Source organism: Pseudonaja textilis, chromosome 10 (assembly GCF_049901715.1).
Source record: "Pseudonaja textilis isolate UNSWEBS1 chromosome 10, rPseTex1.2, whole genome shotgun sequence".
Taxonomy (NCBI): domain Eukaryota; kingdom Metazoa; phylum Chordata; class Lepidosauria; order Squamata; family Elapidae; genus Pseudonaja; species Pseudonaja textilis.
This window is the reverse complement of record NC_141999.1, coordinates 8,002,529-8,030,528: the sequence shown is the minus strand read 5'-3', so window position 1 is coordinate 8,030,528 and position 28,000 is coordinate 8,002,529. Positions and strand designations below refer to the sequence as shown.

At 39.0% G+C, this 28,000-nt stretch overlaps 1 protein-coding gene across 1 annotated transcript; it reads left to right on the top strand.

Annotated features, from left to right (window-relative positions):
- Window positions 1–28,000, top strand: LOC113437580 (argonaute RISC component 4). Its single transcript, XM_026702652.2, has 18 exons — window positions 1–328; window positions 10,223–10,388; window positions 10,608–10,728; window positions 11,592–11,773; window positions 12,667–12,803; window positions 12,904–13,038; window positions 13,908–13,995; window positions 14,986–15,133; window positions 15,215–15,334; window positions 15,711–15,839; window positions 16,054–16,187; window positions 17,056–17,240; window positions 17,485–17,644; window positions 19,796–20,111; window positions 21,029–21,163; window positions 22,035–22,136; window positions 22,479–22,678; window positions 23,675–28,000. Exons 1-18 carry the CDS (start codon window positions 310–312, stop codon window positions 23,781–23,783), a joined length of 2,586 nt encoding a protein of 861 aa, XP_026558437.1. The 5' UTR covers window positions 1–309; the 3' UTR covers window positions 23,784–28,000.

Here is a 28,000-nt window from a genome sequence, read left to right as displayed (position 1 = left end):
GGCAGACGGAGCAGGAGGAACAGCAGCAGCAGCAGCCGCCGCCGACGATCCCGTTGGAAGCGAGCGAAGGAGCGCGGTCGGCCGGGCGGGCTGGTTCCGCCGCGGCCGCGAGTTGTTTGTGACGCGGAGACGCTGCTCTCCGTCCCCCGTTTCCTCCTTGCCGACCCTCACCCCGAAGCCAATATTCCCGAAATCAAGAGATACGCGGCGGCGGCGGCGGCGGCGGCTGGAGCCGCGGGGCCCGTGGCGACGGCGACGGCGGCGGCCGGGGGGGACCGCGGTGAGGCCGCCGCCGCCGCCGCCGTCGCCATGGAGGCGCTGGGACCAGGTGAGAGGCCTGCAGGTGTGGGTGGGCCCGGGGCTGGGTTCTCGGCGGGAAGGCGGAGGGGGGCTGCCCAGATGGCCCCTTTTCTTCGCCTTTTAATTGGGGCGGGGCTGGAGGTGACTCGGGTTTCCTTCCCGTTGAGCCCCTCGGAGGAAGGAAGAAAGGCGCCTTTCTCTCGCCTTCCCTTCGAGGGAAAGGAGAAAACGAGGGCTGGTGGCTCAGGACTCTCCGGGCACGTTGACTCCGCTCTGCCCGAGGCCATGTGGGCCCACAAAGGAGTTCCCGTCGGTGGCTGCCTTCCGTGCAGCTGAGTACTTGCCACTGTTTGTAAACACTCACAGCACGTGATGGCTTTAGGAGCCGTTTAAAATGTTGCTTGCGTCCTCGGGAGTCGGAACAGCACTCTCCCCAGCCTGCTGCCCTTTTCAAAACTTTTTCAGACCGCAACAACTACCATTTGTGGTTCAAGCTGAACACACACCGTATAATTCAGGGTATCCGGAGCGGGCGGTGTGGCGATTCCGAGGACTCTGCACCGCGATGTGAATGCAGTGGGACAAAGGAAACATTTGTTCACCTACCTATCCCCTGACCTCGTGGTTTGATTGAAACCTGGTTTTAAGAAACACAGTGGCCAGGGTTTGCACGATGGGCTAAGCTGTGAAGTCATGGTTTATGGACCTCCTTGCTAAGCCCAAGGCAGACAAACCACATAATAGCCTAGGATGAACTGTGAAATCAGTCTCTGGCTGGATTATTTAGGGAGGGGAGAAAAAGTAGCATGGTTCTATGACCTAACTTTTGTAGAGCAAGTTGCCTTGTTCTTTAGTTACTTTCTAATCTGCTTTTTGTTATCTTTAAGAAAAAAATACATGTTGAGAATATAGAGATTTAGTTTGTTTTGTTCAGCTATTTATTTATGCTTTAACTTTTGGCCCAATTTCCCAAGATATAATAAACCATGCCTGTGTTGCAATATTTGTTAAAAAGTCAACTAAAGTATAAAAACTGTCCATAAATTCCAGAAAATATCTGATTCCTGATTACAAAACGAAATTGTAGAAGTTAATAAGAGTGCAGTAGTTTTTAGATTCAACACTTATTTTGACTCTAAGGTTAGGTACAATAAGTGCAAATATATGTGTGTGTATCAGTTACTTTAATGGTGATACTTTTTGACTGTGTGCACAAGACATCATTAAATATAACTAACAAATCACACTGGCTTGTGGCCACTTAGTTGAAGCTTAGCAATTGATATTTTTTAGCATATCATAAACAGATTCTGGATTCAATGATTCTAAAGTTTAGGGAGATACTTGCCGTAAATAGGGCTCTGGTAGTTAACTTCAGCAATGTGCCTGAGATTCTTCAACTGAAGGATGGAGGAGTACATTTTACCATTATGTAGGAATTCCATCTGACAATTAAATATTTATTTGAACACTAAATTTAAAATCTTTAAGGTAAGAGTTGGAAAATTTGTATTTATGAAGGCATTGCAGAGGTGAAATCTCAGAAATATGTTTCACATTAGGATTGTTTCTAGTATTGGGCTTTTCATTTTAATTTTAGCAATTTTCCTGACAAATTTTTTAGCTATTTTTTTTACTGCTCTGGTTTAGTTATAGGCAGCTATCAAAAGCTGGTCACTATAGAATGGACAGTGTGAAATGGAAATTCCCTAAATCAATGATTAAGTAATACTGGTAAGCACAGTACATTTTTTATTTTGAGTTGATTTTGCTTGAATAAATGCTCAGGTTCTGAATTTTATATCTGTGATTTTTGTAAAGGATCATGAAGTAAATTATAAATTTTTGTTTCTTGCTCCTGGTCAGAGCAGGAATTAGAGCTGCTGTGGTAACTAGGGAATATTTGGAGATAAATCTATTTTAGCTGATTCTTTTTCTCCTTTTCCTTCCCGCCCCATCTCCCTTGAAACTCTTCAAGCTCCCATACTATTATTTGACTCCCTAATGTGTTTGAGATCTAAATCTTGAGCAAAGACTCAAGGGTGTGGCTCTGGCAGTGAAAGGTAGGGAGTGGTGGTCCATGTGGGTTTTGCATTTGGGAGGAATGCCAAGGAAGAAAGACAGCAGCTGCAAGCCCTTCTGGTCTTGTGCCAGGCTATGCAGCCCGATTAGGGCTCTACAGCCCTTTCAACTATTCCTTTTAAATGCCATGTAGGTTCAAAATAAAACAAAGTATTTCTGGTTTGAGCTTTTTAGAAATGTGATAGATGAAGTGAAAACATGTTTGATATGTTTGTAATGTACACAGCCATTTGGGAGCTGTTCCACATCATTACAGTTACTGTATTTCATTGATGAGTGGTACTTTGACCAATCCCCCCAAAAGCTAAGCAGAATCAAACCTGGTTGGCATTTGATTGTGGGGATCACCGAGAAAATTGGGGGTTGTAGATGGGAAATTCTTAAAAAAAAACCTCCCAAGGAGACAGTGAAAAACTGTTTTCTTATTATTAAATCATGAAGCATCCATGTAGACCTTAGCTTGATTTGAAAATGACTTTATTTAGAGGAATAAATACCCGTAGTAATAAGAACTTAATGGTTGACTTTTGTAGCAATATACTTACCTTTTTCCAAGAAAGTTTTTCTTAACTGCTAAGTTTATATTTTGAATTGAAATTATCCCAGGTGCTAATAGTCTACCTAGCTAGTGTTGGAAATAGTTTTGATTGTGATATTTGTGGAAAATTTCAGTTTCTACTGGTACATCAAAGCTTCTCAACTGGTATAGCAATTACTCTTGCAATGTGTGGCAAGAGTATATGCTCCTGGCATGGTCTCCCAAAGCATTAAAGTCATGCTAAAGCAAGCAGGCTTTTATATCAGACAGTAGTAATACAGATGATCACTTTAGTGACAGTGGCAAAGCATCGTTTTGTGCTGCATGGGAGGAAGCAATGGTAGAGACTTTGAACTGATTTAGCTGTAAAAATCATTTTATTAGTTTTGGACACATAAATATTGCAATGCATCAGCTGCAGCCCCCATATGGATTTTATTGCAAATGTATTCAATACTTTTGAGTTTGAAGAGATGTCTGATAAGATTTGTTTGGCAAATGTGGAACTCACTTAGCAGCAAGAAAAATTACTACATATGGGAGACATATTTTTTTATAAGGAAACAAAGAGAACAATCACTTGTTCAGCAGCTGTTTAGTGCTGACCTGAGGCTTCCTCAAAGTTCTGGCCATCAGAGCATTCCCATGGTCACGTGATCACAAGATAGGCATTCAATAACTGGCTCACAATCATGATGTTGGAGTGTCCTGCAATCACATTTTGCAACTGTCACTGCCAGCTTCTAACATGAAAGTCAATAGGGACACCAGCAGGAGGTCACAATGATCATATAATATGGCAGTATTCAATTAACGACAGCAACTGAAAGTGCTGTCACTAAGCAATCTGATCACATGATGTCCTGCTTTATCACCATGTCACTTAGTGATGGAAATTCCAGACCTAATTGTCATCATTGACTAAGGACCACCTGTATTCCAATACATATTTGACAAAATTTGTTCCAGGAATGACAACTTTCTTGTGACAACTGTTACAGGATATGGATGCCAGTATATTGAGATACATATTAAGAATTGAAACAGTTACTGATAAGTTTACCTGTATGAAAATATTATGATTTGACTAAACCTGTAGCAGTGTCAACAGGTACTAGTACATCTGTTTAGGTGTGGTATTACAAGAAAGATTTTGTGTGACACATGCATTTAAAACCAGGACTGAAACTTGGCAAAATTAGCAACTGCTGGTTACTAACTTTCCAAAAATATCAATTAGGAGTAGTTTAAAGCAACAGTCTTGAACCTTTCCAGCTTTGTGGATCGGCATGAGGTGAGGGGAGAGAATGCCTGCAGCTTCATTTGCACAAGTGATGGGCATGCGTGCCCGCTGCTTGTACAAATGGAACTGTGCCCACCTGCATGCTGCACGTGCTCGCTTGCCAAATGCTTCTGTGGGCTGGTTCTAAATGGGCTGCAACCTGGGGGTTGGAGCCCCCTGATTTAAAGAATTGGGAAGGAATTGGTGATTGTAGATGCCTTTCTAAGAGTTTTTTAAGATAGTAATGATGACTTATATGTGGATTACTGTGTTTTTTTTTAAAACAAACTTGATTATACAGCTAAAATGTCAAACAAACACATATACACACAGAAAGAAAAAGAAAAAGATTAAAAAAAAATTAGCAATTCTATTATCGACAGTCTATGGTTCCTTGTTTCTTACCAATATTGGTGATATATTTACAAATGTATCTTGAGAGTATATAATTACTACCTCTTTTACATTTTACGTTGTTTACTAATATATTTTCTATTTTTGTTCTATCCAGTCATACCAGCATTCCCAGCTTCTATAATATTCTGAAGTTTCTTTTTCCTTAAGTGCTAAGGTTAACTTATCCATCTTTGCACAGGCTGTTATTTTCTGAATGACCATTTCCTCTGTTGGAATATCTGCTTGTTTCCAACACTTGCAAGATTATTCTGGCTGCAGTAAGAATGTGCTGTATTATATATTTGACTTTTTTAGAAAGTTGTCTATTAAATATCCCCAATAAGAAAAATTCTGGTTTTAATTCAATTTGCTCTGCTGTTATTTCTTCTAACCATTTTTTTTTATTCTGTGCCAGTATCTTTGGGCTTCAGTGCAGGACCACCACATGTGAAAGAATGTTCCGTGTTTCTTTTTACATTTCCAGCAATTTGGATTCATGTTAGGAGACATTTTCGCTATTCTTGAGGGCGAAAGATGTCATCTATAAAACATTTTATAGGCATTTTCTTTATATGCTGCTGATTTTATTATTTTATTATTCCTTGTCCAAACCTTTTCCCATTCTAATAATGTAATGCTGCGTCCTATGTTTCTGTTCCAAGCTATTATGTTGCCTTTGACTACTTCCTCTTCTAATTCTATCTCTAATAAATAATTATAAAATTTAATTATATATTTTTTTTATCTGGACCTAATAAAATTTTATCTATTTGTTGTGCCTTAGTATAAATTCCAAAAATTTTCTTGTCCTGGCTATATCTATTTTGAATTTGCAAGTAAGCCCATCGGTCTACTTGTAGCCCCTGTTCTTGGAGATCTTGCCATGATTTTAAAGTTCCTTGCGCATCAAGAAGGTCTTTGTATTTTATCATTTTATTAAGATCTTGATTATTTGGATGTATCATCGCCTCCATCATTGAGATCCAGATTGGGATTTTTAAATAATGTTTTTATTTTATTTTATTCCAATTAGCCAATAAGGAATCTCTAATTATATGTCTGTGGAAATAATTCTGTTTAATTTTTCCAGTGTCCCATAAAAATGCGTGCCACCCCCTCTGTAAGTCATGGCCTTCTAGAAATAAGATTCTTTTATTCAACAGGTTTACCCACTCTTTCAACCAAAGTAAGGAGGCTGCACTATAGTATAATTCCCAAGGTAGGGAGTGCCATACCTCCCCTGCTCTTCATATCTTGCATTGCCTTTAGGTTTATCCTCGGTTTTTTCCCTTGCCAAATAAATTTGGTGATTATCTTGTTAAGTTCTACAAAGTAATTTTTATGTATTTTTATTGGTATTGTTTGGAATAAGTAAATACATTTGGGCAGAATGTTCATTTTTATAGTGGCAAGCCTCCCTAATAAGGAGATTTGCAATTTAACCCATATCTCTAAATCTTTTTTGACTTGCTGTAATAATTTATTATAATTATTTTCCGTTAGGGTTTTGCATTGAGCTGTCAACCAAATTCCTAAGTATTTAACTTTTTTTACTATTTGTAATCCCATTATCCTTTCCAATTTTAGTTTTATTTTTCTGTTAAATTTTTAGTTATTAATTTTATTTTTTCCCTATTGATTTTAAGTCCTGCAACTTTTCCAAATTGATCTAACTCTTTCAATAGTTCTTGACCTGTTTCAATTGGTTCTTCTATGAAAAAAGCCATATCATCCACAAATGACTGGAATTTGTATTCTTCTTTCTTAATTTTTAGTCCTGGATTCTGTCTAATTTGTGTAAGTAATGTTTCCAAAGATAATATGAAGAGCAGGGGAGATAGTGGACATCCCCGCCTAACTCCTTTCTCTATTTTTATTGAGTGTGTGTACTCTCCATTAATTATAATATTTGCCTTTTGTGAATCATAAATTGTAGTCACAATGTTTTCAAATTTAGTGCCTAAATTCATATTGTAAATTTGTTGGATTAGGAATTGCCAATTTAGATTGTCAAAGGCCGCCTGTGCATCCAAGAATACAAGGGCTGTTTGTTTTTCCAGGTGGGCTTCGTAGTATTCCAAAACATTTAGTACTATTCTTAAATTATTCCTAATTTTGTCTATTGGGAAGAAATCCGTTTTGATCTTTATGTATATATTCATTCAATATTTTTAAAATCTATTTCTATAATTGTGGTAAATATTTTATAATCAGTATTTAACAGGGAAATTGGTCTATAATTTTGTATAAACCGTAAGTCTGAATCTTCTTTTGGGATCAACGATATCAGTGTCTCCTTCCATGAATCCGGCATTCTTGCTGCAAGTAGGACCTCATTATATACTTCTACCACGAGAGGTCCTATTTGTTCTCCTATTTTCTTATAAAATTCCCCATGGTATCCCATCACGTCTTGGGGTTTTATTGTTCTTTTGGTTTTCTATTGCTGTTTTTAGCTCAGGCCACGTAATGTCTCTAGTTAACATTTCCTTCATCTCCTCCTTGATTATCTTATCTTTAGTAATACCCAAATAGTTTCTTACCATGTCCTTGTTTACCTCCATTTTATAAAAATCTTCAAGAAATTTACATGCAATTTCTTTTTCTTTTTTGTTCTATTCCTTGTTGGGCATCCCCGTTTTCATCTATTAATTGGTAGATCATTTTTTGTTTGTTTGTTTTTTAAGTTTGTAGGCCAACCACCTTCTTGGTTTATTGGCCTGTTCAAAGAATATCTGTCTAGCTGTATTCAACTTTGAAACCATTCCTTCTTGTTCGATTAAATTTAATTTATGTTTAGTTATTATCATCTGTTTTTTCAATTTACAATCTTTTGAGGTGTTTTGTAGCTGAATTTCTAATTCTTTGATTCTTTGTTCTAATTTATTTTGTTGGGCATATTTTTCTTTATTTCTTTTAGCGGTGTATGATATCATTGTACCTCTTATTATTGCCTTCACTGTATCCCAAATATTCTGTTTTGTAGTTGCCTCATTGTTATTTTCTTTTAAGAAATAATTTAATTCCTCAAGTCTATTCATAAATTCTTTCTCTTTAATTAGCTGTGTATTTAGGGTTCACCTTTTCCTTGGTTTCTTCCTACCTTTCCACACTATCTGAATCGGATTGTGATCTGCCCATTCGTTTGGTAAAATTTCAGTCTCTTTTAATTCATTTACTAGCTCACCATTCATCCACACCATATCGATTCGTGTCCATGATTGGTGAGGATTAGAGTAAAATGTAAACTGCTTTTTCTCAGGGTTTAATTTCCTCCACATGTCTATCAAATTTAGTTCAATCATCATTTCCTCACATGTTTTCGGTAGTTCTCTTTTTTTCTTCTTCCCCCCCCCCCCGCCCCCCCCCCAACTGTGATCTTTCTGGTGGTCCACAATAGCATGGAAATCCCCTAAAATATAAATATTCCTTTTCTCTAATTCCACTATTTTCCCATGTAATTGTTTAAAAAATTCTTTTTGGTTATCGTTAGGGGCATAAATTACTACTAATAGAATGGGAATTGATTTAATCCAAATTTGTAGCACCAGAATTCTTCCATTGGGGTCTGTCCAAATTAGCTCTGCTTTCATGTCCTCCTTCACATATACTGCTATCCCTTTCTTTTTCCTAAAATCTGCTGGCGACGTATAAAAATTCCCTAGCTTGGGGTATTCTAGATATTTTTCTTCTTCCTTCCTTATATGAGTGGATTACTGTATTCTAATGTTGCAATAGGTGTGTAGATATACTTGCCTATTTCTGGGAATATAATTGAAATGATTTAAAAATGCTACACTAACTAGTCAATTATTAAAAATATTTTGATACGGTGGCCTTGGCAAAGAAAATTTAAAATGCTTTGAAATTATAAGGAGGAGTTGAATATTACTTTTCAAGAATGAGAGAATAATTGTACATGAAAGATTAAGAGGTGAGATCTTGTGGGGGAAAAGATATTTAAGTGTGTAAGATGCATGTGTAAGAAGCTGAATTGATTGTGTTTGAATTGACTGAGATTATGGCAGAAATTGTGTTTGATATATTTTAATTTCAGAGGGAAAAAATTAGTTTGGAAATTTTATTTGATATTTTTGTAGTGGTCTTTTTTCTTCGGGGCAGGTTCTGGTCAACATTGTGGGGGGCAAGAGGTTGAACCCCAGACTCCTATAGTGTAGGGTACCTCAAGGCTCAGATCTCCCATCCTTTCTTTCAATATGTACATGAAACTTTAGGTGATAGAACTGAAGGCGCTGAATGTACCATAGTAGCATCAGTATATTAATAATACCCAGTTATACATAACTACTCCAGGTGAGATGGGTAATGCTGTTGTGATATTGATCCAATGCCCTAAATTTCCTGAAAACTGTAAAGAGCTCTTCCCTCATTTCTGGTAGCGGGTGAAGTTGTAGTTGGAAGACAGTGCTTTTGGCTGCATCAAAGCAATTTGGTTGTGATGCCCGGTTTCTTTGTTTTTATTTTATGTATTATTTTGGCTTTATATAATTGATGTGAATTAACCAGAGTTTGGTTCTAAGATGAATGGACGTGCAAATCTTTTAAATAAATAAATTTTGCATTGTGGGTCTCTTCAACACATGGAATCCTTGAAGTGGTCAAAACAGACAATAGATCACAACTTAGTTTAATGGAATTCAGAGTTTTTGCTAAAGATTGGGATTTTGCACATTCTATTTCCAATCTCTATTATGCCCAGTCAAACAGGATAGTAGAAAGGACTATACAGATTGTGAAGAGAATGTTACAAAAATCAAAGCTGGACAGTTTTGAGTTTTATTCAGATGTGTTGGCTTAAAAAGAAAACCATCAAGCTCTTAGATCTGTGTAGAGGTTGAAGGTACAGTTTATTAAAGAAGGGGCTTGAACGCTATCTCAACTCAAATGCAGAAGGAAAAAGAATCTAAAGATACAATTTCAGAAAAGGATGACAGTAGACTTTATATATATACTTTATATACATGTATGTCAGTGGTGGGATTCAAATATTTTTGCCACTGGCTCGATGGGCTTGCCTTGGTGGGCGCGTGCTCACACTTTGTGTGCATATGCACGCCAAACACACACACTGCGCATTCTACCTCACCTGCAAGCCTGCACGATCCCAGTCGCTTCAGCAGCTGCGCGTAGCACTATTCTATGCCACACAAAGCAGCTGTGCTTCAAATTCAGTTGATAAAGGTACGTGTACACACACAAACACACACACTCACTCACTAACTAATAATGTCAAGGGGAAATGTAACCAACCTGGTATGGGAATTTTTTTATCTTGGGGGGGAAAAGATGGGAGATGCTAGAAATAAATAATCTCTATTATTTGTTAATAGAATATAATGAGTGAACAAAAGGAACTAGCTGTGGGTATATCAATGGCTATCTTTTCTTGTAACCTGTGAACTATCAGTCAACTTTATCTGTGTATTAGATCTGTCTGTCTGAATAGTTTGTATGCAGTCTACTTCAAAATGGGGTGTGGGCATGAAATGGCAAGCTACTTCAAAATGGGATATAACCTAAAACTGATTTAGAATTGTTCAAATGTTTGGAACACTACAATTTTAGAATAGGCTTACCTATCAAACATGCTTCCATTTCTCCAGGGCCACCAGCCACTCTTTTCCAGCCGCCGCGCCGGCCTGGCCTGGGAACAGTTGGAAAACCAATTCGTCTCTTAGCCAATCATTTCCAAGTACAGATTCCTAAAATTGATGTTTATCATTATGATGTGGATATCAAACCAGAAAAACGGCCCCGGAGAGTGAACAGGTATAGTTTCAAGCCTAATTTTAATGGTTCTCTGACTGCTGATAATTTGGCATTTAAATAAAATAATACAGTGGGCACACATGGAACATTCCTCAGCAATGACAGTCTCATAAGGTAGAGACCATTTGTACTTGAACTAATTCATATTTTGAAAATCAAATCAAGAACATTATGCTCTTGTTCCATTAAGTTCTCATTTCAATTTATACCACTTTCCAGGGAGGTAGTAGATACTATGGTGAGACACTTCAAAATGCAAATATTTGGGGATCGACAGCCTGGCTATGATGGCAAAAGAAATATGTATACTGCGCATCCTCTACCTATTGGAAGGGACAGGGTAAGTCATTTCAGTAATAAGGCTTCAGAGTTTTAACTTAGTGATTCAATGCCATATTTGCTAAGAATGTCCTACTGAGCCTCCTCGTTTGCCCTATTCAAATAATGAAGTTACCAAAATACAAGTTTTAGATTTGAGAGTGGCGTCACTAAGGTGCATCTCCCAGCTTTTTCAGAAAGCATATCCAATGCTAAGAGAAACTGAGAATTGTATATTTGTGACACCTGGACGGTCAGTGATACCCTGACTTTGTTTAAAAGCAGTGCCATATAAAGAATAGCAATGTTGGGAAATGCCCGGCTAGGTAGGGAGGAGGACTTAAGCAGGGAATTAGTCTTGAATCATTGGACAGCTGCAAGAGATCTAGGACTGGCACCCTCCCCTCCCCCAAGCTCCATGCAACTGTATCTGTTTGTTCCCAAGGGAGAGCAAGCAATCAGGGTAAATGCCTGTGTTATATAGGCAGAATATAATAAAGTAACTACCTTGAAAGATGCGTGTGCGATTGCTTGCACATGACAAGCAATGATAAAACTGCATCCTTGGCATTGCTTTGAACCAATTAAATAGCTTCCTTGTTTTTTTCATGCCCAAATTACAGTGTTCTGCATTAAATGAAGCATATGGACATGTTTTAAAGTGCATGAGAACTATCCTTGAACTACAGCTAATTTTTATTCTAGGGAAGAATGATCTGGGACTTTGATGGGTATCTGCTGTACCCAAATAATAATGAGATTAAACTGAATTCAGTCAAGGATCAGTGGAAAACAAGTTGAGCTCATGAAGAGTTTCAATTTCAACAGATGTTCTGTACAGTTAGGAAAGATCTGCGCAGTTAATCCTCACTGTTGTGTCTTCAGGTGGATATGGAGGTCACACTCCCCGGTGAAGGGAAGGACCAGACCTTTAAAGTGTCAGTCCAGTGGGTGTCTGTAGTCAGCCTTCAGCTGCTCCTGGAAGCTTTGGCAGGGCATCTGAACGAAGTCCCAGAAGACTCTGTGCAGGCACTCGATGTCATCACACGGCATCTTCCCTCTATGAGGTGAGTATTTTTTACTCATTCTCTCTTGGACTGTAGTTTTCTCAGCAGACCCTGGTTGAATCTTTTATTCATGTTGTGGCCCATTGTAACACTTGTGGATATTCCTCCTTTCAGAACTGAAGTGTAATTGCAAGGAATATACAATATTTCTAAGGGATATATTCATTTTCTGTTCTCGCTGAATGTTTTTGCTTTTCTCGCCTATTTTTGACTTGGTGGAATATAGGAAAGATATGGAACAGCAGTCACTTTTTAAAATAACATTTGAATAAGAGTCAAATTAACTTTCTAAATACAGTTTAATTGCAACTATGTCTCTTCAATTACAGTTTAGAATATTCTAACTCTTGCAGCAGAACAATTTCTATTTTACAAACCAAGTCAGTGTTGACGCCCGGTGACTGTGTGGACTAGTCCCTTCAGTTTTCTTGGCAAGATTTCGGAAATGGTTTGCCATTGCTTTCTTTCTAGCACTGAGAGTGGTTGGCTACCGATACTTGCCTTCCATGGCAATGAATACAACGTTCCAAAATTTGTTGAAGGATTTCCTTGGTCTTCCTTAGTGTCTTTTGCTTAGATCCATTATTTTACTCACACCATAAATCCTTCTCTGTCTCCGAAGTTTTAAACTGAAAGGTGATATCCTATGTTAAAATTTTCCGAGTGACAGTTCTAATATCCACTCAATAGACACGTGCTTTAACTTATACTGATGATGATGATCTTGCCAAAAGTGCTGTGGTGGAATATCCTGATCTAAAAAAAAAAAAATTGTTCTAACAATGATCCACTTGTCTGATTTTTAATAGTTGTAATATTTTCTACACCATGCCCCAGATACTCATGATATGTAACTTCTTGCCAAATCTGAGTAGATTCTCCCATTCCATCAGGTACACTCCAGTGGGGCGTTCCTTCTTCTCTCCCCCTGAAGGATACTATCACCCGCTGGGTGGAGGTCGGGAGGTCTGGTTTGGCTTCCATCAGTCTGTCAGGCCCGCCATGTGGAACATGATGCTCAATATAGATGGTATGGAAGAAGCCTGTTTGCTTAAATTATCCTAAAGCTCTCCTGAGACTCTTTTCTCAGTATCCCACCTCCTCCTTTTTTTTTTTTTTTTTTTTGGTAGTATCTGCAACTGCTTTCTACCGTGCTCAGCCTATTATTGAATTCATGTGCGAAGTCCTGGATATTCAGAACATCAATGAACAAACAAAACCCCTTACGGATTCCCAGCGTGTTAAATTTACCAAAGAAATCAGAGGTACTAATTTAAAATACTAAGTTATCATGTATGTTGAATTGTGGTAAACAAAAAATTGATTTCTGAAAATTTTGCAGTATATTTCCATCCTTAGAAAATTGTAAGTTGAGCTGGTTTTGATGGTGTTTAGAGAGAACATTTTTAGCAACTGCTAGAGTTCCTTCATCTCCCAATATCACACATTTAAAAATAAAAAAGACAAACTTGTGGTTATACAGATGGATATTTTGTCATTGTGTGGATATCTCTCTGACATCCCCATTTGTCTTTTTAGAAAACCAACACTTTGGGGGGTTTTTACTGCAGAAAAGATGAGGGATGACAATTATAGCTCAAAGCCAGCTCTGTACCTTTTAATGTGTTGGTCTCTAATTTGTTCTTATAAGAAATATTCAACAAAAAATAAAAATTCAAAATATTTTTTCTCCTTTACTAATGATCACAACCCACCTCTGCTCTGTATTTAATGGGCAAGTTGTTCTGACCTTACTACAGTGTCAAAATCCAAATTAACTACTTCCCCCCCAAACTGGGAATTCTGACTACAGTATTATGACACATTTCTGTAGTATTTTAAGTGGACAGTTTTTTTTTTCCTATCTTATGTTGTGAGATTCTTTTTTCTCCACAAGCTTTAGGATGAATAAATTTTGGAAGAAACTATTTAACTTGGGTTTATTTTTATTGTATCCACTCTGAGAATTTTAATTGAACAATCCAGATACAGTGGATTTGCATCATCTATATAAAAAATAAATATAATCACGGAGAGCCCAATAGTTTGTTTTGATCTTTGATCCTTCTCAATATATCATATTGGCTTTTGCTTATTTGGGTATGTGTGTCTTTATGTTTCACTGGATTTATAGGTTTAAAAGTGGAGGTTACGCACTGTGGCCAAATGAAAAGAAAATACAGAGTTTGCAATGTTACTAGACGACCTGCTAGCCATCAAACGTATGTATGCCTTTTTTGCGGAAAAAAAGCTTTTGTTCTGTTTGAAAAGCCTTTGTTCTGTTTCTGCTATGGAAAAGCATTGCTTCAACCGAAGGTCACTCATAACTAAATATTTCATAAACGACATATTTCAGAATTCTATAAAAATAACGTCTCATGCCATTTGGAATAGGACCCAAAAAAGTGACTTGTGCTTTGGCTATATGTCAGTGAAGATTCTCAGTCATCCAGATAAGAGTCATCTGGAAGTTGAGTCCTGGCAACTGGACTTCTTTTCTTTTTTAGGCTTGAAGCATTTCACTGCTTATCGAAGTAGACAGATTTGAAAAAGGTACTTGGATCAGCATTTCAGGTAAAAAAGAACAGAAGTCCAGTTGCCAGGACTCAACTTCCAAATGACCTGTGCTTTTTGATTGTGTCACTTTATGATGGAAATTCGGTCCCAATTACCATAGTTAAGTGAGGATTTCCTGTATTTACATAATTAATGTACAGCGATGGAGGAAACGCGACATCTGACAGCCATGTATGCTGCTTCAGGTGAGAGAAGCTATAGATAAGCCTCTTGATATCACCCGACAGGCATGTAGCAGTGATATGGGACTAAGTAGTCCGTCATCTTACATGCATACATTACAGCTTCTTTTAATTTTAACTTTTAGTTAGGTTGAGCAACGTTATGCATTTTTTTTTACCATGCTGTCCTTATGTACTGAAATTCTAAACCTGATTTTTAAAGTTAGGATGCTAAGATTCTTTCACTGGAGCTTGATAACATATATTAGGAGTACTACCCTCCCATACCACAGTCCATCTCTGATTACTTGCAGCTTTTATTAATTTCAGCAATATGACTGTTGGGAGAATAATTTTGTTGCTGCCTTTGTTAAATAGTTGAGAATCCAAAAATAATTGTTTATGTTCTGATACCATAGGCAAGCCTCTTTCTTGTGAAATGAATATATATTTAATTCATATTTCTGCTCACAGGTTCCCTCTGCAGTTGGAAAATGGGCAAGCTATGGAGTGTACAGTAGCTCAGTATTTTAAGCAGAAGTACAGTCTGCAACTGAAATACCCACATCTTCCATGCCTCCAAGTAGGGCAAGAGCAGAAACATACATATCTACCCCTTGAGGTATATACACCTAGGCGTTTCTGTTCCTCAGTTCTGTTCCGCTGCATCAGGCTTGTTCACCCTGTATCTTTTTCATTCTAGGTGTGTAATATTGTTGCAGGACAGCGTTGTATTAAGAAACTAACAGACAATCAGACATCAACTATGATCAAAGCAACAGCACGATCTGCACCTGACAGGCAGGAGGAAATTAGCAGACTAGTGAGTAACTGCTTGAATATATTAAATCACTATTAAGATGGAGTAAAATGGTGGCTGGAAGATGCTTATTGCTACGGGATCTTTTCTTGCATGAACTTTGCAAATCTTTTTCCTGGGACCCAACACCATTTCTCGCCACTGGGTTTCTGAGGTTATGGTACACTGAGAATGTGGTGTATCCAAGGCATAGAAGATAGGATAATAAACTCCCCTCCCCCCTTTTTGCAGCAGTCCACATAATTCACAGATAACTACAACAAAAGATAGCAGCAACTGAGGAACAAAGCCACACAGTGGACTGAGCTACACTTACTCAAATGAAATATTCACAAGAGCTGTTGTGTCTATATTGAAGAAATGTTCTCTGAATCTCCAGGTCAAGAGTAACAGTATGGTTGGTGGACCTGATCCATATCTGAAGGAGTTTGGTATTGTTGTCCATAATGAAATGACAGAACTGACAGGCAGAGTATTACCTGCACCAATGCTGCAGTATGGAGGTAGGGTAAGTACTTCATAATTTTCACCCAATTTAGATTACACAACTGACCACATATAGGGGCTAATGCATATTTTAATCCTGTAGACTCTTTACTGGCAACTGATTAAAATTTGAGGCTGAAAATGTAGCTGATCATGAAAATGCAATGAAAAAGGGCTTGACTGCGTCAGTTTATACTCTTGTCAAAGAACAGAGGTTTGTGTTTGATTTTCTTTAGAACAAGACTGTTGCTACACCAAATCAGGGTGTCTGGGATATGAGAGGAAAACAGTTCTATGCTGGGATTGAAATTAAAGTGTGGGCTGTTGCCTGCTTTGCACCTCAGAAGCAATGTCGGGAAGATTTGTTAAAGTAAGTAGTTTCCTTGTTTAGAAGAAGATTATGTTTACTGGTTTAAACTGATGTTTGGAAAGCTGTGAATGGTGTGCCTTTAATAAAGATAAAATGTTGTTATCAACAAGATGATGGTACACAAAGCAATTACTTTTCTTCACTTTCTGTTTTCTCCACTCTGATACCTTCAAGATCTGGTGTCTTTTTAATTTATTTTTTATTACGTGTAGCCAGCCTTTATTATTTTTACAAATGACTCAAGGTGGTGAACATATCCAACACACTTTCCTCCTATTTTTCCCGCAAGAACAATCTTATGAGGTGAGTTGGACTTTAAGAAGAACTGATATCTTCTTTGTTATAGGCATACTTCTCAGCCAATGTAATTGAAGCCTAATGCAATGGAAAGTAATTATGACGTTTTAATTTGGGATTATCAATAGAACTTGCTTGCCACAATTAGAAATTTCAGAATGATAACCTAAAAAGTACACAAATACCTCTGATTGCTTTCCCCAGTATTAACTTTTGCAGCTCAGAATAATCGATTGTGTTCATTTTCTGATGTCCACAGTTACATGGACAGTATTCAAGGAAGTTTAGTCTAGCCCTGGGTTTTTCAAACCTAGCAACTTTCAAATATGTGGTCTTCAGTTCCCAGAATTCCGCAGTTGTACTGGCTAAGAAATTCTGGGAGTTGAAATTCATTCATATTAAAATTGCCAAGATTCAAAAAAATACTGATCTAACCTGATGATTGAGAGATCTGTTTTCTCAGAACCAATCCAATTCTTTTATCAAAGCCATTTCAGGTGGAATAAAAGGGATAAAATGCACAAAGTTAGGCTTGTGCTAATACTATCTATGATTTATTCTGTGTTTCTAGGAGTTTTACTGATCAGCTGCGCAAGATCTCTAAGGATGCGGGGATGCCAATCCAGGGCCAGCCGTGCTTCTGTAAATATGCACAAGGGGCAGACAGTGTGGAGCCCATGTTCAAACATTTGAAATTGACTTATGTGGGGCTGCAGCTAATTGTAGTGATTCTTCCAGGAAAGACACCTGTCTACGGTAGAGACCATTTGACCAAATGCATAATACAATTATTATAATGAAAAAATGTGCAATTACCATTTGTTGTTTTTCTTTTGTAATAATCCTGTGCAAACTCTTTAAAATAATTTTTTTTAAAAAAAACACCTTAGGTTACCCAAGTCATCAGTTTGAGTTATTGGAATGGGATGGGAGTAGGGGTTGGATAGAACATTTTCAAAAATCTTCTGGGTTCTAAAAACTTTTTTTTTGTTTTTTGCAGCTGAAGTTAAACGAGTCGGGGATACTCTCCTGGGTATGGCAACTCAATGTGTTCAGGTGAAAAATGTGGTGAAAACATCTCCTCAAACTCTGTCCAATCTTTGTCTGAAGATCAATGCAAAACTTGGTGGAATAAACAATGTCCTTGTACCACATCAAAGGTCAGCTTAACCCTTAGTTCTTCATAGAAAGCATATGGCTGAGTTTTATTGAGAAGCAGAATGATGAAAACAATCAAAATGAAATTCTTGCATTGAGAATTTTGTCATTTACCTAATTTAAATTGTTCTAAAGTTTTCCTTAGTTATAGAAATGAGAACCTATGTATTTAGACCTTGTCTCTAAATACCGTGTTTCTCCGACACTACGCCCCCCCCCAGAAGACCCAGCATGTTTTCTAGGCATAAAATGAAATTAAGCCCCTCCTGCAAATTTAGGCCTGTTTTAAAACATGCAAAATTAGGGGGGGAAAGCGGGGGGGAACTTGCCATTAGGAGCGCCCCGCGGGCAGCTACGCCTTGCCATCAGCCGCTCCTAACAGCCGATCATACTGAAGCGTGGAGGGCTCCCTATCTCCACCAAGTGCCTTTGCTGGAGACCCGGGTCAGCAGGCGGTCGGCGTCGGCGTGGATGTCTGCTGGCAGCGTTTCAGCCACTTCTCAGGCCTCCGTAGCTTCCACGGTTCCCACCAGTGCTGGTGCCTCTCTCACCAGTGCCATCTCCAACAACAGCGTCTGAGTCACTCCCGCTTTTCCCCCATCCCCGTAATAACAGGAAAAAAAGATTTTGAGGTACCAGGGAGCGCTGCGTGCTGCGTTTTGGTTTAATCCCGAGCGGCTGGGTGGGCGTGAGAAGAGCCGAGCGAGCGTCTCTGCTGCTGCTACCCTTGGTGCTCCAGCCTCGGGCTCTGCAAGTTTCCAAAAGTCACGGTGTGCAGCCTGTTCCTGCATTCCAAGTGCGCCCAGGCCGAGCTGCAGCTGTCCCTCTCTCGCCAGTGCCATCTCCAACAACAGTGGCAGCAGCGGTGGAAACCGTGAAAGTTACGGAGGCGGCTCCCCCACCCGAGAAGCGACTGAAACGCTTCCATGGTTTCCGCTGCTGCTGCCAGTGTTGTTGGAGACGGCGCTGGCGAGAGAGGGACAGCTGCAGCTCGGCCTGGGCGCACTTGGAATGCAGGAACGGGCTGCACACCGGGACTTTTGGAAACTTGCAGAGCCCGAGGCTGGAGCACCAAGGGTAGCAGCAGCAGCAGAGACGCTCGTTCAGCTCTACTCACGCCCACCCAGCCGCTCGGAATTAAACCAAAACGCAGCACGCAGCGCTCCCTGGTACCTCAAAATCTTTTTTTCCCCTGTTGTTACAGGGGGGAAAAGCGGGAGCGACTCAGATGCTGTTGTTGGAGACGGCGCTGGTGAGAGAGGCACCAGCACCAGCGGGAATCGTGGAAGCTACAGAGGCCTGAGAAGCAGCTGAAACGCTGCCAGTGGACATCCCTGCCGCCCGCCTGCTGACCCGGGTCTGCAGCAAAGGTGCTTGGGGGTAGGGAGCCCTCCACGCTCCGCCATGATTGGCTGTTAGGAGTGGCTGATGGCAAGGTGTAGCTGCCCGCGAGGCGCCCTAGGTGAGGGTGCGTGGTTGGTGGGGCGAGAAATTAATTCACCCCCGAAAAGACGTCCTAGCCATTTTTTCAGGGCTCAAAAAAAAAAAAAAGAACTGGCCTTATTATATGAGAAACATGGTAGTTTTTTTCTTTTTTTGTTCACGCTTCTACTATGATATCCTACACTGGATAAGTTGTCCACATAAAAGCCTGTATAATAGTCTGCACATTAGAAAGTGAGGCTATCTGGGAGTCCAGTGTAGGATTTCCATTTGTCCCTACAGCCCTTGAGATTTTATCTTTTTGTAATTCTTGTTTTATACTAATAAATTCTTTAGATTTCTTGTTGACTGAGCTGACCTGAATTTTTTTATTTCAAAGAAGGGACAAAAGTTCACGAATTCTCCTTTTTATCCCTAAGCAAAGCAGGAATTAATTGAGGATTGAAGTTAATTGTTTGATGCAACAGGAAGCCACATAGTGACATCAGGGCATATTTATTGTTTGTCCTCTCGCTGAGGTGGGGTATATTAGCTGTTGAAGAAATAGAATATTAAGTTGTATAATGCAGAAATAAACACTAAACATCTCAGCAACTGAAAAATAGCTGGGGGAAAATAAAATTGATAATTAGAACTGTATAGAACATTTTTTAAAAGGATTTTTTTTTTGCTGGTTCCTAGTTAAAATGCCTTTCTTTTCAATTCCCCAGGCCCTCAGTATTCCAGCAACCTGTTATTTTTCTGGGAGCAGATGTCACTCACCCACCTGCTGGAGATGGGAAGAAACCTTCCATTGCTGCTGTAGTAGGAAGCATGGATGGCCACCCCAGCCGCTATTGCGCTACTGTGCGAGTGCAAACATCCCGTCAAGAGACATCACAAGAACTGCTGTACAGTCAGGAAGTGATTCAGGACCTGACCAATATGGTGCGAGAACTGTTGATCCAGTTTTACAAATCCACTCGCTTCAAGCCCACACGGATAATTTACTACAGAGGAGGAGTATCCGAAGGGCAGATGAAACAGGTATTGGTCTTGTGATTCATCCATCCTCTGAATGAAGCTCCTCGGAAAATCCATCCCTCCGCCAGATAGCCTGAAAAGAGGTTTATGCCAAGAATGCACTCAACACAAAACATTTAATCATTCAGTTTGAAACTATACTTAAGATTCTGAAATACCTGCATGCATTACTTATTAGCTCCATTGTTGTACAGAAATCTGGCAATGGTTGCAAACGCTGTAATTATCCTAATAATAATCAGTAACATGATGGTTATGTTAATGTTACAATGTCTAAAACCACTGTATTTTAGATCATCCGGTAAACAGTTACTATATTAATCCGTAAAGAGTGACTTTGGTGTGGATCCTAGTACTGTCAATGAATGACTGCATTTTGGATGCTCGTATTTATGGCTCTTTGCAGAACTCCTGTTGAAATGTAATGTGATATATGAAGTTTTTTGCTGAAAGAGAGCATTTGCTCCCAGTTTCTGGCAAAAAAACACCCTGCAATGAACAATGGGTTTGCTTAGTGACTGGTGTTTGCTTAATAATCATGGCGTTCACTTAACAAAAAAAAGGTAAAATCAGGCACAGTCACTTGATAATTGGTGTAATGACCATCACAATTCATGGCCATAATTGTGGGCTCAATTATGATAAGTCAAGGACTACCTGTATGCCGGAAAAGTAGTTTCTTCATCCAAACCAGATGTATGTTATACATCAGTGATGTATCTGCATACAAGCAGTTTTGTAAATGTACTTGTCTTATTTTTTTCATGGCAAGTTTGCAAAATCATATTGTACCATGATGTATTCAGAAACCAGAAGTTGGCTTCGATTTATACCTGTTCTTACTTAATAGTTCAACAACTTCAGTGGGACTTCATGAATTGCTTCATCAATTGAGTTGATTTCAACTTTAACACCTCTAGGTAGCTTGGCCTGAGCTTATCGCAATCCGGAAGGCCTGTATCAGTTTAGAAGAAGACTACAGGCCAGGGATCACCTACATTGTCGTGCAGAAAAGACATCACACAAGACTCTTTTGTGCAGACAAAACTGAACGGGTAGGTAACTGCAAAGAGAACGTAAAGCCATCCTATTAAATTCTGCAGCTTTCAGATGCCAGATGGCTTTTCTTGGAAAAGTGCCCAGGTGGGGATAAGAATGGTGCAAATGAATTTTTATAAGGCTCGATACTGATGGGGTTTTTTTTGGTGGTGGTGGTAGTGGTGGTGGGGATAAGTTTACACATTTTGAATCAATTAAAAGTATAATAATTCAAAATTGATTCTAAGTGTCAGATGTAATACTGCTACAAGAAGCTAAAGCCTAGCTGAAAATGTTGAGGCATATTTGTAAGCATCCCTCAGCACTCTAATGATTCCTAAGAGAATGAAATGCATGAGATCCAGGTAAGTCAGATCTATTTCATTTCATCCTGTTTATTATTGGAGAACTTTCAGTTCAACATATTTCAAGTTTGACCCACTCCATTTCAAGTTGCAACAGTTGTTCCAACTTTAATGAGCCTAAGGTAATATTTCAAGTTTAAAATCAAAAATGTTTTGTACATTTCTCCTTGTCAAGTCATATGTGCTACTCCTTGCTGCTCATTTTGTTCACTAAATTCAAAATGGCTACTATAGGGCGATAGCATTTGGATAATGTGAAAATAGTCCCAGTTGGATATTGCTTTACATATATCTGAATCTGGCTGACGTCAGGCAAAGCGGAAGAGTTTCATCTTTAGAGGAAATTGTCCAGTTGCTTGTTGAATCATGACCCTTAATCTTTAGTAGTAGGGTAGTGCTAAGGTTCAAGTGTGTTACACTGATTGATTGAGTTACTATCAAATAAAATATAATGATGAATTCTGCTTTTGTTGACGTGGATGCTGCACACTAAGCATTATGGCTGTGTTGTTGTCTCCAATAGGTGGGGAAAAGTGGAAATGTTCCAGCAGGCACTACTGTGGATAGCACCATCACCCACCCCTCTGAATTCGACTTTTACCTCTGTAGCCATGCGGGAATCCAGGTAATCATAATATAGTCAGCTGTAGCATTTTGTGGTTCGTGCATGGATGAAACCGGCCTTGTATAAATGAAAGGTTAACCTTGATATTGAAATGTGGCAGCCATATTTTGGCCCTGAAAAGCCAGTGAAGCATTTTCTTGTGCGTTAAGGAACAGCTTTCGCCCCGAGGATGAATAAGCTGCTCCTTTCTTGCATAGAAAGTCGGTAAGAAGAAAGAGAGGACTTTCGTGGAGAAGAAAAGAAAAAGAGCCAACTTCTTTGTTCTGAGGTTACTGCCTGCCTCTTGTGCCTCTGTCTTCAGGGAATTTCAATGGTGGATTGACTAGATTTATCTTATTTCAGGGAACCAGCCGTCCTTCTCACTATCAAGTCTTGTGGGATGACAACTGCTTCACCGCAGATGAATTGCAGCTACTGACATACCAGCTGTGTCACACTTACGTTCGATGCACACGGTCTGTCTCAATCCCTGCGCCTGCATATTATGCCAGGCTAGTGGCATTTAGAGCAAGATACCATCTTGTAGACAAAGACCATGACAGGTGAGCAAACCTTGGAGAAGAACCTTCAGGGTTTCAGGTACTCAGAATCTAGGATTACATTCTGGGTAAGTGGTAAATTATATACAGATCTGCCCTTCCATTATGGATTTGATCTAAATGCAAAGCTCCTTCCCTTGTAACAGTTCGAATTTCAGAGGGAAGGTAAACATTTTTGATGGCATTAGTTGCTGGTTGCTTCACAGGCAATATTTTATTGAACAGGTTGCCACATTCTGCCTTCTAATTATAGATTCCATTTAATTGGCTAGAAAAATTAGACAATGTATTTATCAATATAATCTACTCCCCCCCAAAATGCAGAGACTCTGAAATTGTATTAGCGGAGCCTGTTAGTTTTACTAATTTATGCTAAGCTAATTCAAACTTCTACTCTTCCCAATGTTTTGGATATTTCAGGAGAAACAGTAATTTAGAGAGTAGATGCCTGAATCACATGTAAGAAAGATGGGCTTCATTGTTAACCTTGTTTGTACAAGTAGTCCTTGATTTAGAACCATAATGGAGCCTGCCCATTATGATTGTAAGTCATGACAATGGTAAAATGGGACAGACATGTGATCTATTTTACAACCGTTTTTGCGGCAGTCACCAAAGCCTTTTTTTTTTGCTAAAATGGAGGTAAATGCTTGTTTTCAGCAAAACTAGTAAACCATGACGGTGGGATGCTACAGCCAGCCATATATATGGCCTAGTTGCCAAGCATCCAAAATTCGGTCATATGACTGGGAGTGACCATTGGAACTTTGAATCTGGGTCATAAGAAGCCCCAAGGTAGTTCTGTTTTAACTTCGAATGGTCATAAGTCAGAGACTACCAGTGTATTATTGTAATATGAATAGAAACCACTTCTACCCAATACTCGGAAGTGGCTTTTCACATTGAAACAGTGGCAACCTGCCAAGGGTGGGGATATGTAGTTGAAGAGCATGATCTCAGTGGGATTATGTGTTTAAATCCTTCTAACTTCTTTTTCAGTGCTGAAGGCAGCCACGTGTCAGGACAGAGCAATGGCCGTGACCCTCAGGCACTAGCCAAGGCAGTACAGATCCATCATGACACCCAGCACACCATGTATTTTGCCTGATAAGACTCTGCACCCACGTGGCAGGAGTGGTCTGGTTGGTCAGGCCACCAACTGTTAATTGTCAGGGCTCGTTTTTTAAATTCAGGCTGCCCTCCACCAGCAGCATCGGACAATTGCACTGAATTGATACCTGCCGCCAACATCTCGTGCAGGCACAATTGAGCCATTTTTATTTTTATTTCTTTCCGTAAGCAGAAACTTCATAAACAGTCTTTGCATTGGACTGAATTTTTACCTCAATACGCAAAAGGCTGATCCTCTTTAATAATTTTTAAAGGACTTGGCACGAAAGGTTTTTATTGAAATATTTTGCTGATCAATTTATGTTACCTCTTCATCCCATGTTAAGGTTGTCAAGAAAATGAATTCCTGCTGGGCTTTGACATATTGCTTAGTGAGTCTCCAGGTATGGCAAAACAGGATTTTGCTGTTATTCTGTCTGGAGCCATATAGACTTGATCAGTGAATTTTTGGTGTAAAACACCTTTCAACAAACATTAATTTTCAGAGGTATGGCTGTTCCTTCGGTTTTGTTTTTGAATTTCTCGCTTTGTCAAATTTTGCTAGTTCCCTTTTTGTAAATCTCTCTGCAGTCCTGGGCTGCAAAGCCATTGCACTATAACTGCGAATTCAGCTTGGTGGTACTACTTCTGTGAATGCATCATGTTAGCAGAGAAAAATCCCCTTTGAATAGTTCTAATACAATGATAATCATTATGGTTACAACTGCCACCTTTTCATTCAAAATGCTGAAATGCTTCCCCTTCTAAAAATAGGTAACCAGGTTCTGAACAATTAGTTTTAGTATTTTTCAAACATCACAAAAAGTGCCCATTTTATGCTGCTATGTTTGACAAATTGAAGTCATTTTTAATACTCTTTTTCATAGAAGGTTTTAACTTTGGCAATAATTTTTTTTAAATAACCTGGCAGTAGCTTTTCTAGTCAGAATCCATTCTTGGGTAGATTGACTTATCTTTGCTGGAGAGAAAATTAATTACTGAAAATGGATCAGAAGAGGCTCCCTTCATGCTTTTTACAAATGATTATTTTTAACTGTTTTATAGTCACCATTGGTCCGTCTGCCCCTTTTTATAAGCTTGGAAAGTGGGTGTTGTGTATCGGAAAAAAGGCTTTGCCAATTTGTACAGTTGTGTATAGTGTGACAGTAGCAATCAAAGACTTTTACCAGCAATTTAAATCCTGTTTCCTTTGATGATTTAGGTTTCTTGCATGTAGAGCGACACTCAGTAGCATGTGTGAAGTGTGAATTGTAATGTTAATCTTGAACCTTTTCTATTAGGATTCTTATTTTGCTCGGTTCTCTTCCACTGAAACATGTTAATACCAAAAGTAGGATGGAGGGGGTTGTGCAGACAATAATAGTGTTGTGTTGAGACTAGCTTGTGAGTGTTAGCACACAATGCTTTAAATTCCTAGTTTTTGACTGAGTTGATATGGCCATCACTGTGGAAGACTGGGATTTGGGCAATAATTGCACTCTGGATTTCTTATCAAAGGGTGATGTCACAGAGTCATGTGATCTTGTGAGCGTTCAAATCCAGACTTTCAAGTTGGCAATATGATACACCATTTAGATTGTTCTTCAGTCAGTTGAAATAGAGCTTCTAATAACTTGGAAAATGTACATTTCCAAGAACATTATTCAGTTGTGTCAGAGTACACTGAAGTTAGTCTTCAAGAAACAAAAAAAGTTTTATATGCTTCTTCCAGAGCCGTGGGTATGTGTGGGTGTCTGTGGGAAAGGGCATATGCAGTGTTCGTCCCCATTCAGAACTTAGTTCTGACATCCAGAACTGAGATATTAGATTGCTTAAGTATAGATAAGGTGTTTTTTTTTTTTTTTGTAAACTTTTCCTTGGGAATACCTCACTTGGATAATCAATATCAGGATGCACAGGGAGGGAGAGTGGCCACTGCTTTAGTTTGTCTGCTGCTTTTCTTTTCATTTAATGTTCAGGGAGAAAATGCAAGAATTTTAACTCCTGCTGACCCAAACAAACGGAGAACTGAGGCACCTTGAAAAGAGTTTAAGCACCTGTTTTAGTGTGTAGCATTTTTTTATTGCACTAGATAAGGACATGGTTTGAGAGAGAGAAGTAAGAAAAATGGCTATATGAACCACCTGGGTATACCAGTAGCTCCCCTAGCACCTAGTATAGGTGGAGAAAAGGGATATATGTGCCCACCTGTCGACAGGCGAGAACTTCCAAATCCCAGCCAGGCAGAATGGAAAACGGGCTTTCCAAAAAGTTTGTATACCTTCAGCAACCAAATCTGCTTTTATTCCCACGTCCAGATCAAGATTGGGAAGTAAGTCTGGAGGATGACTTAAGCCTCTCCTTCTATCATTTCCCAGCAAAGGCAGATTTTGGGAGCCAGGTGGGATTCCTCATTGCCACCCAAATAGTAACAAAAAAGAGCGATTGGATGAAAACATGCATTTTAAAGGGCTCAGTTAATTTTAGTTGTAGTTGGGCCCAAACTGTGAAGACAGGACGCTTAACGAATCTGGGAAAGATTTTTTTTCTGGTTGGCTTATTACGAAATAAAGTGTATAAGCTATATGAAATGGTTCTTTTTAAACATTTTTTATCATAGGAAAAAAAAGGATTTTGATCATATTTTTCATGTGTATTATAGCCCACAATCCACATTGGTCTTTTGAAATCATCCGTATTTCAGAGATATGTAAGCAGGATTCTTTTTTAAATGAATTATTATCACAGTGAATTGTATCATCCCAAAAATGTTGATGAGAAAACTTTCTTGCCAACTTTTGCACTTTCTTGGAATTTTTCATGATTTCCACCCCCTCTTCCTTCTTGTCTCTGTTGAAAATTTTCCTGTGCAAAAAAATGTTCAGTCATCTCTTAGTTGCTGAATGGTCCAATGATGTCATTTGGGTATGCTTCAGAGCTGATAGCGATGAAGATCTTCAAACTGATAAAAGGAGGGTCTTGTTGATCTTTGGGAGACCTCTTTGACTCATTGGGACTGCCCCTTCCCGTGGGGATGAACTGAATGGTTACGCATGTGTCAATCAATGGGAAGATGTGCATTTTCTAGCTATAGTTCTTAAGGTTTTAGGGTTTAGTTTGGTTGGGGTTTTTAATGTTGTTTTCTTTCCTTTTGACCAGTCTTCTCCAACTGTGTTGTCTTTGGTCGTTTTGGGCTACAACTGCCACAATTTCAACTTGGTTGGAGACTCTTGGTTTATATTAAGCCTGCTGGCTCCTTTTTTTTGTGCTGTTATGTCATGGGAGATTTTCAAATGTAGCATATTTGAACTGTGGGCTGGAGGAGAATGGGCTAATAATTTGGCAGTAGTTCTTGGTGTTTATAGGAAAATCAAATGTGGTTCCTTCTGTAAGTCTTCTGCCCTTTTTTTTTTTTTTTGAGCACTTTTATTCCAAAGAGGCTCTAAAAAGCTTTTGCTCTGTAACAGAGAGTCTTGCTTACTTCTGTGACTTCTGGGCATTTTAAGAAGGGCATCCAAGGACAGGCAGAAGATGTTCCGTGTTCCTTTGATCAAGAGAAGTCCTTTTCTCCTACAGCCCTAATATCAAGAATCTTTGCATGGGTGGAGAAAGGGCATGGTTCTTCTTATGACAGGTCACCCAACCTCCAGTCAGTTCCCACTCCTGCCAAGAAAACTACCTTTGTTGATAAGGCTGTGGGTCCTTTTTCCCCTTCTTGCGCGATGGCAAGGCAGTTCCTCTGTTTTCATTTTCGTAAAACAGAGTTCCGTGGGCATTGTATCAATACTGTTTCAGCTGCAAGGTTTTTTCCCTTGTGGAAATTGAGGAAAGATCATAAGTGGATATCAATTAAGGGTTTCTTTATACCTTGCTATTGACACTTTCGTGACATTTCTATGTCTAGGGCCTGGACCTTGTACGTAAAACTTGTTGGCATATGTTCATTTTCGACGGATGTATTTTTCCTTTGTTTGTTTGTTTGTTTGTTTCTATACTGTTAGACTTGTAATGTTATAAATTGTATTTTATTAAATTGGACTGGATGTATGTCTATAGCAATACGAGGTACTTTTTCTTTAAAAGAAACTCTGGGATGGGTAGGTTAACAGTACCTCCCTCCCCCATTGCGATATGCTGGCTGTGTATAATTGCAATGTATTTTTTTTTCTTTTTTTAGCCTGCAGGGATTTTGTGTTCATGTGTCCAAAAAATAAA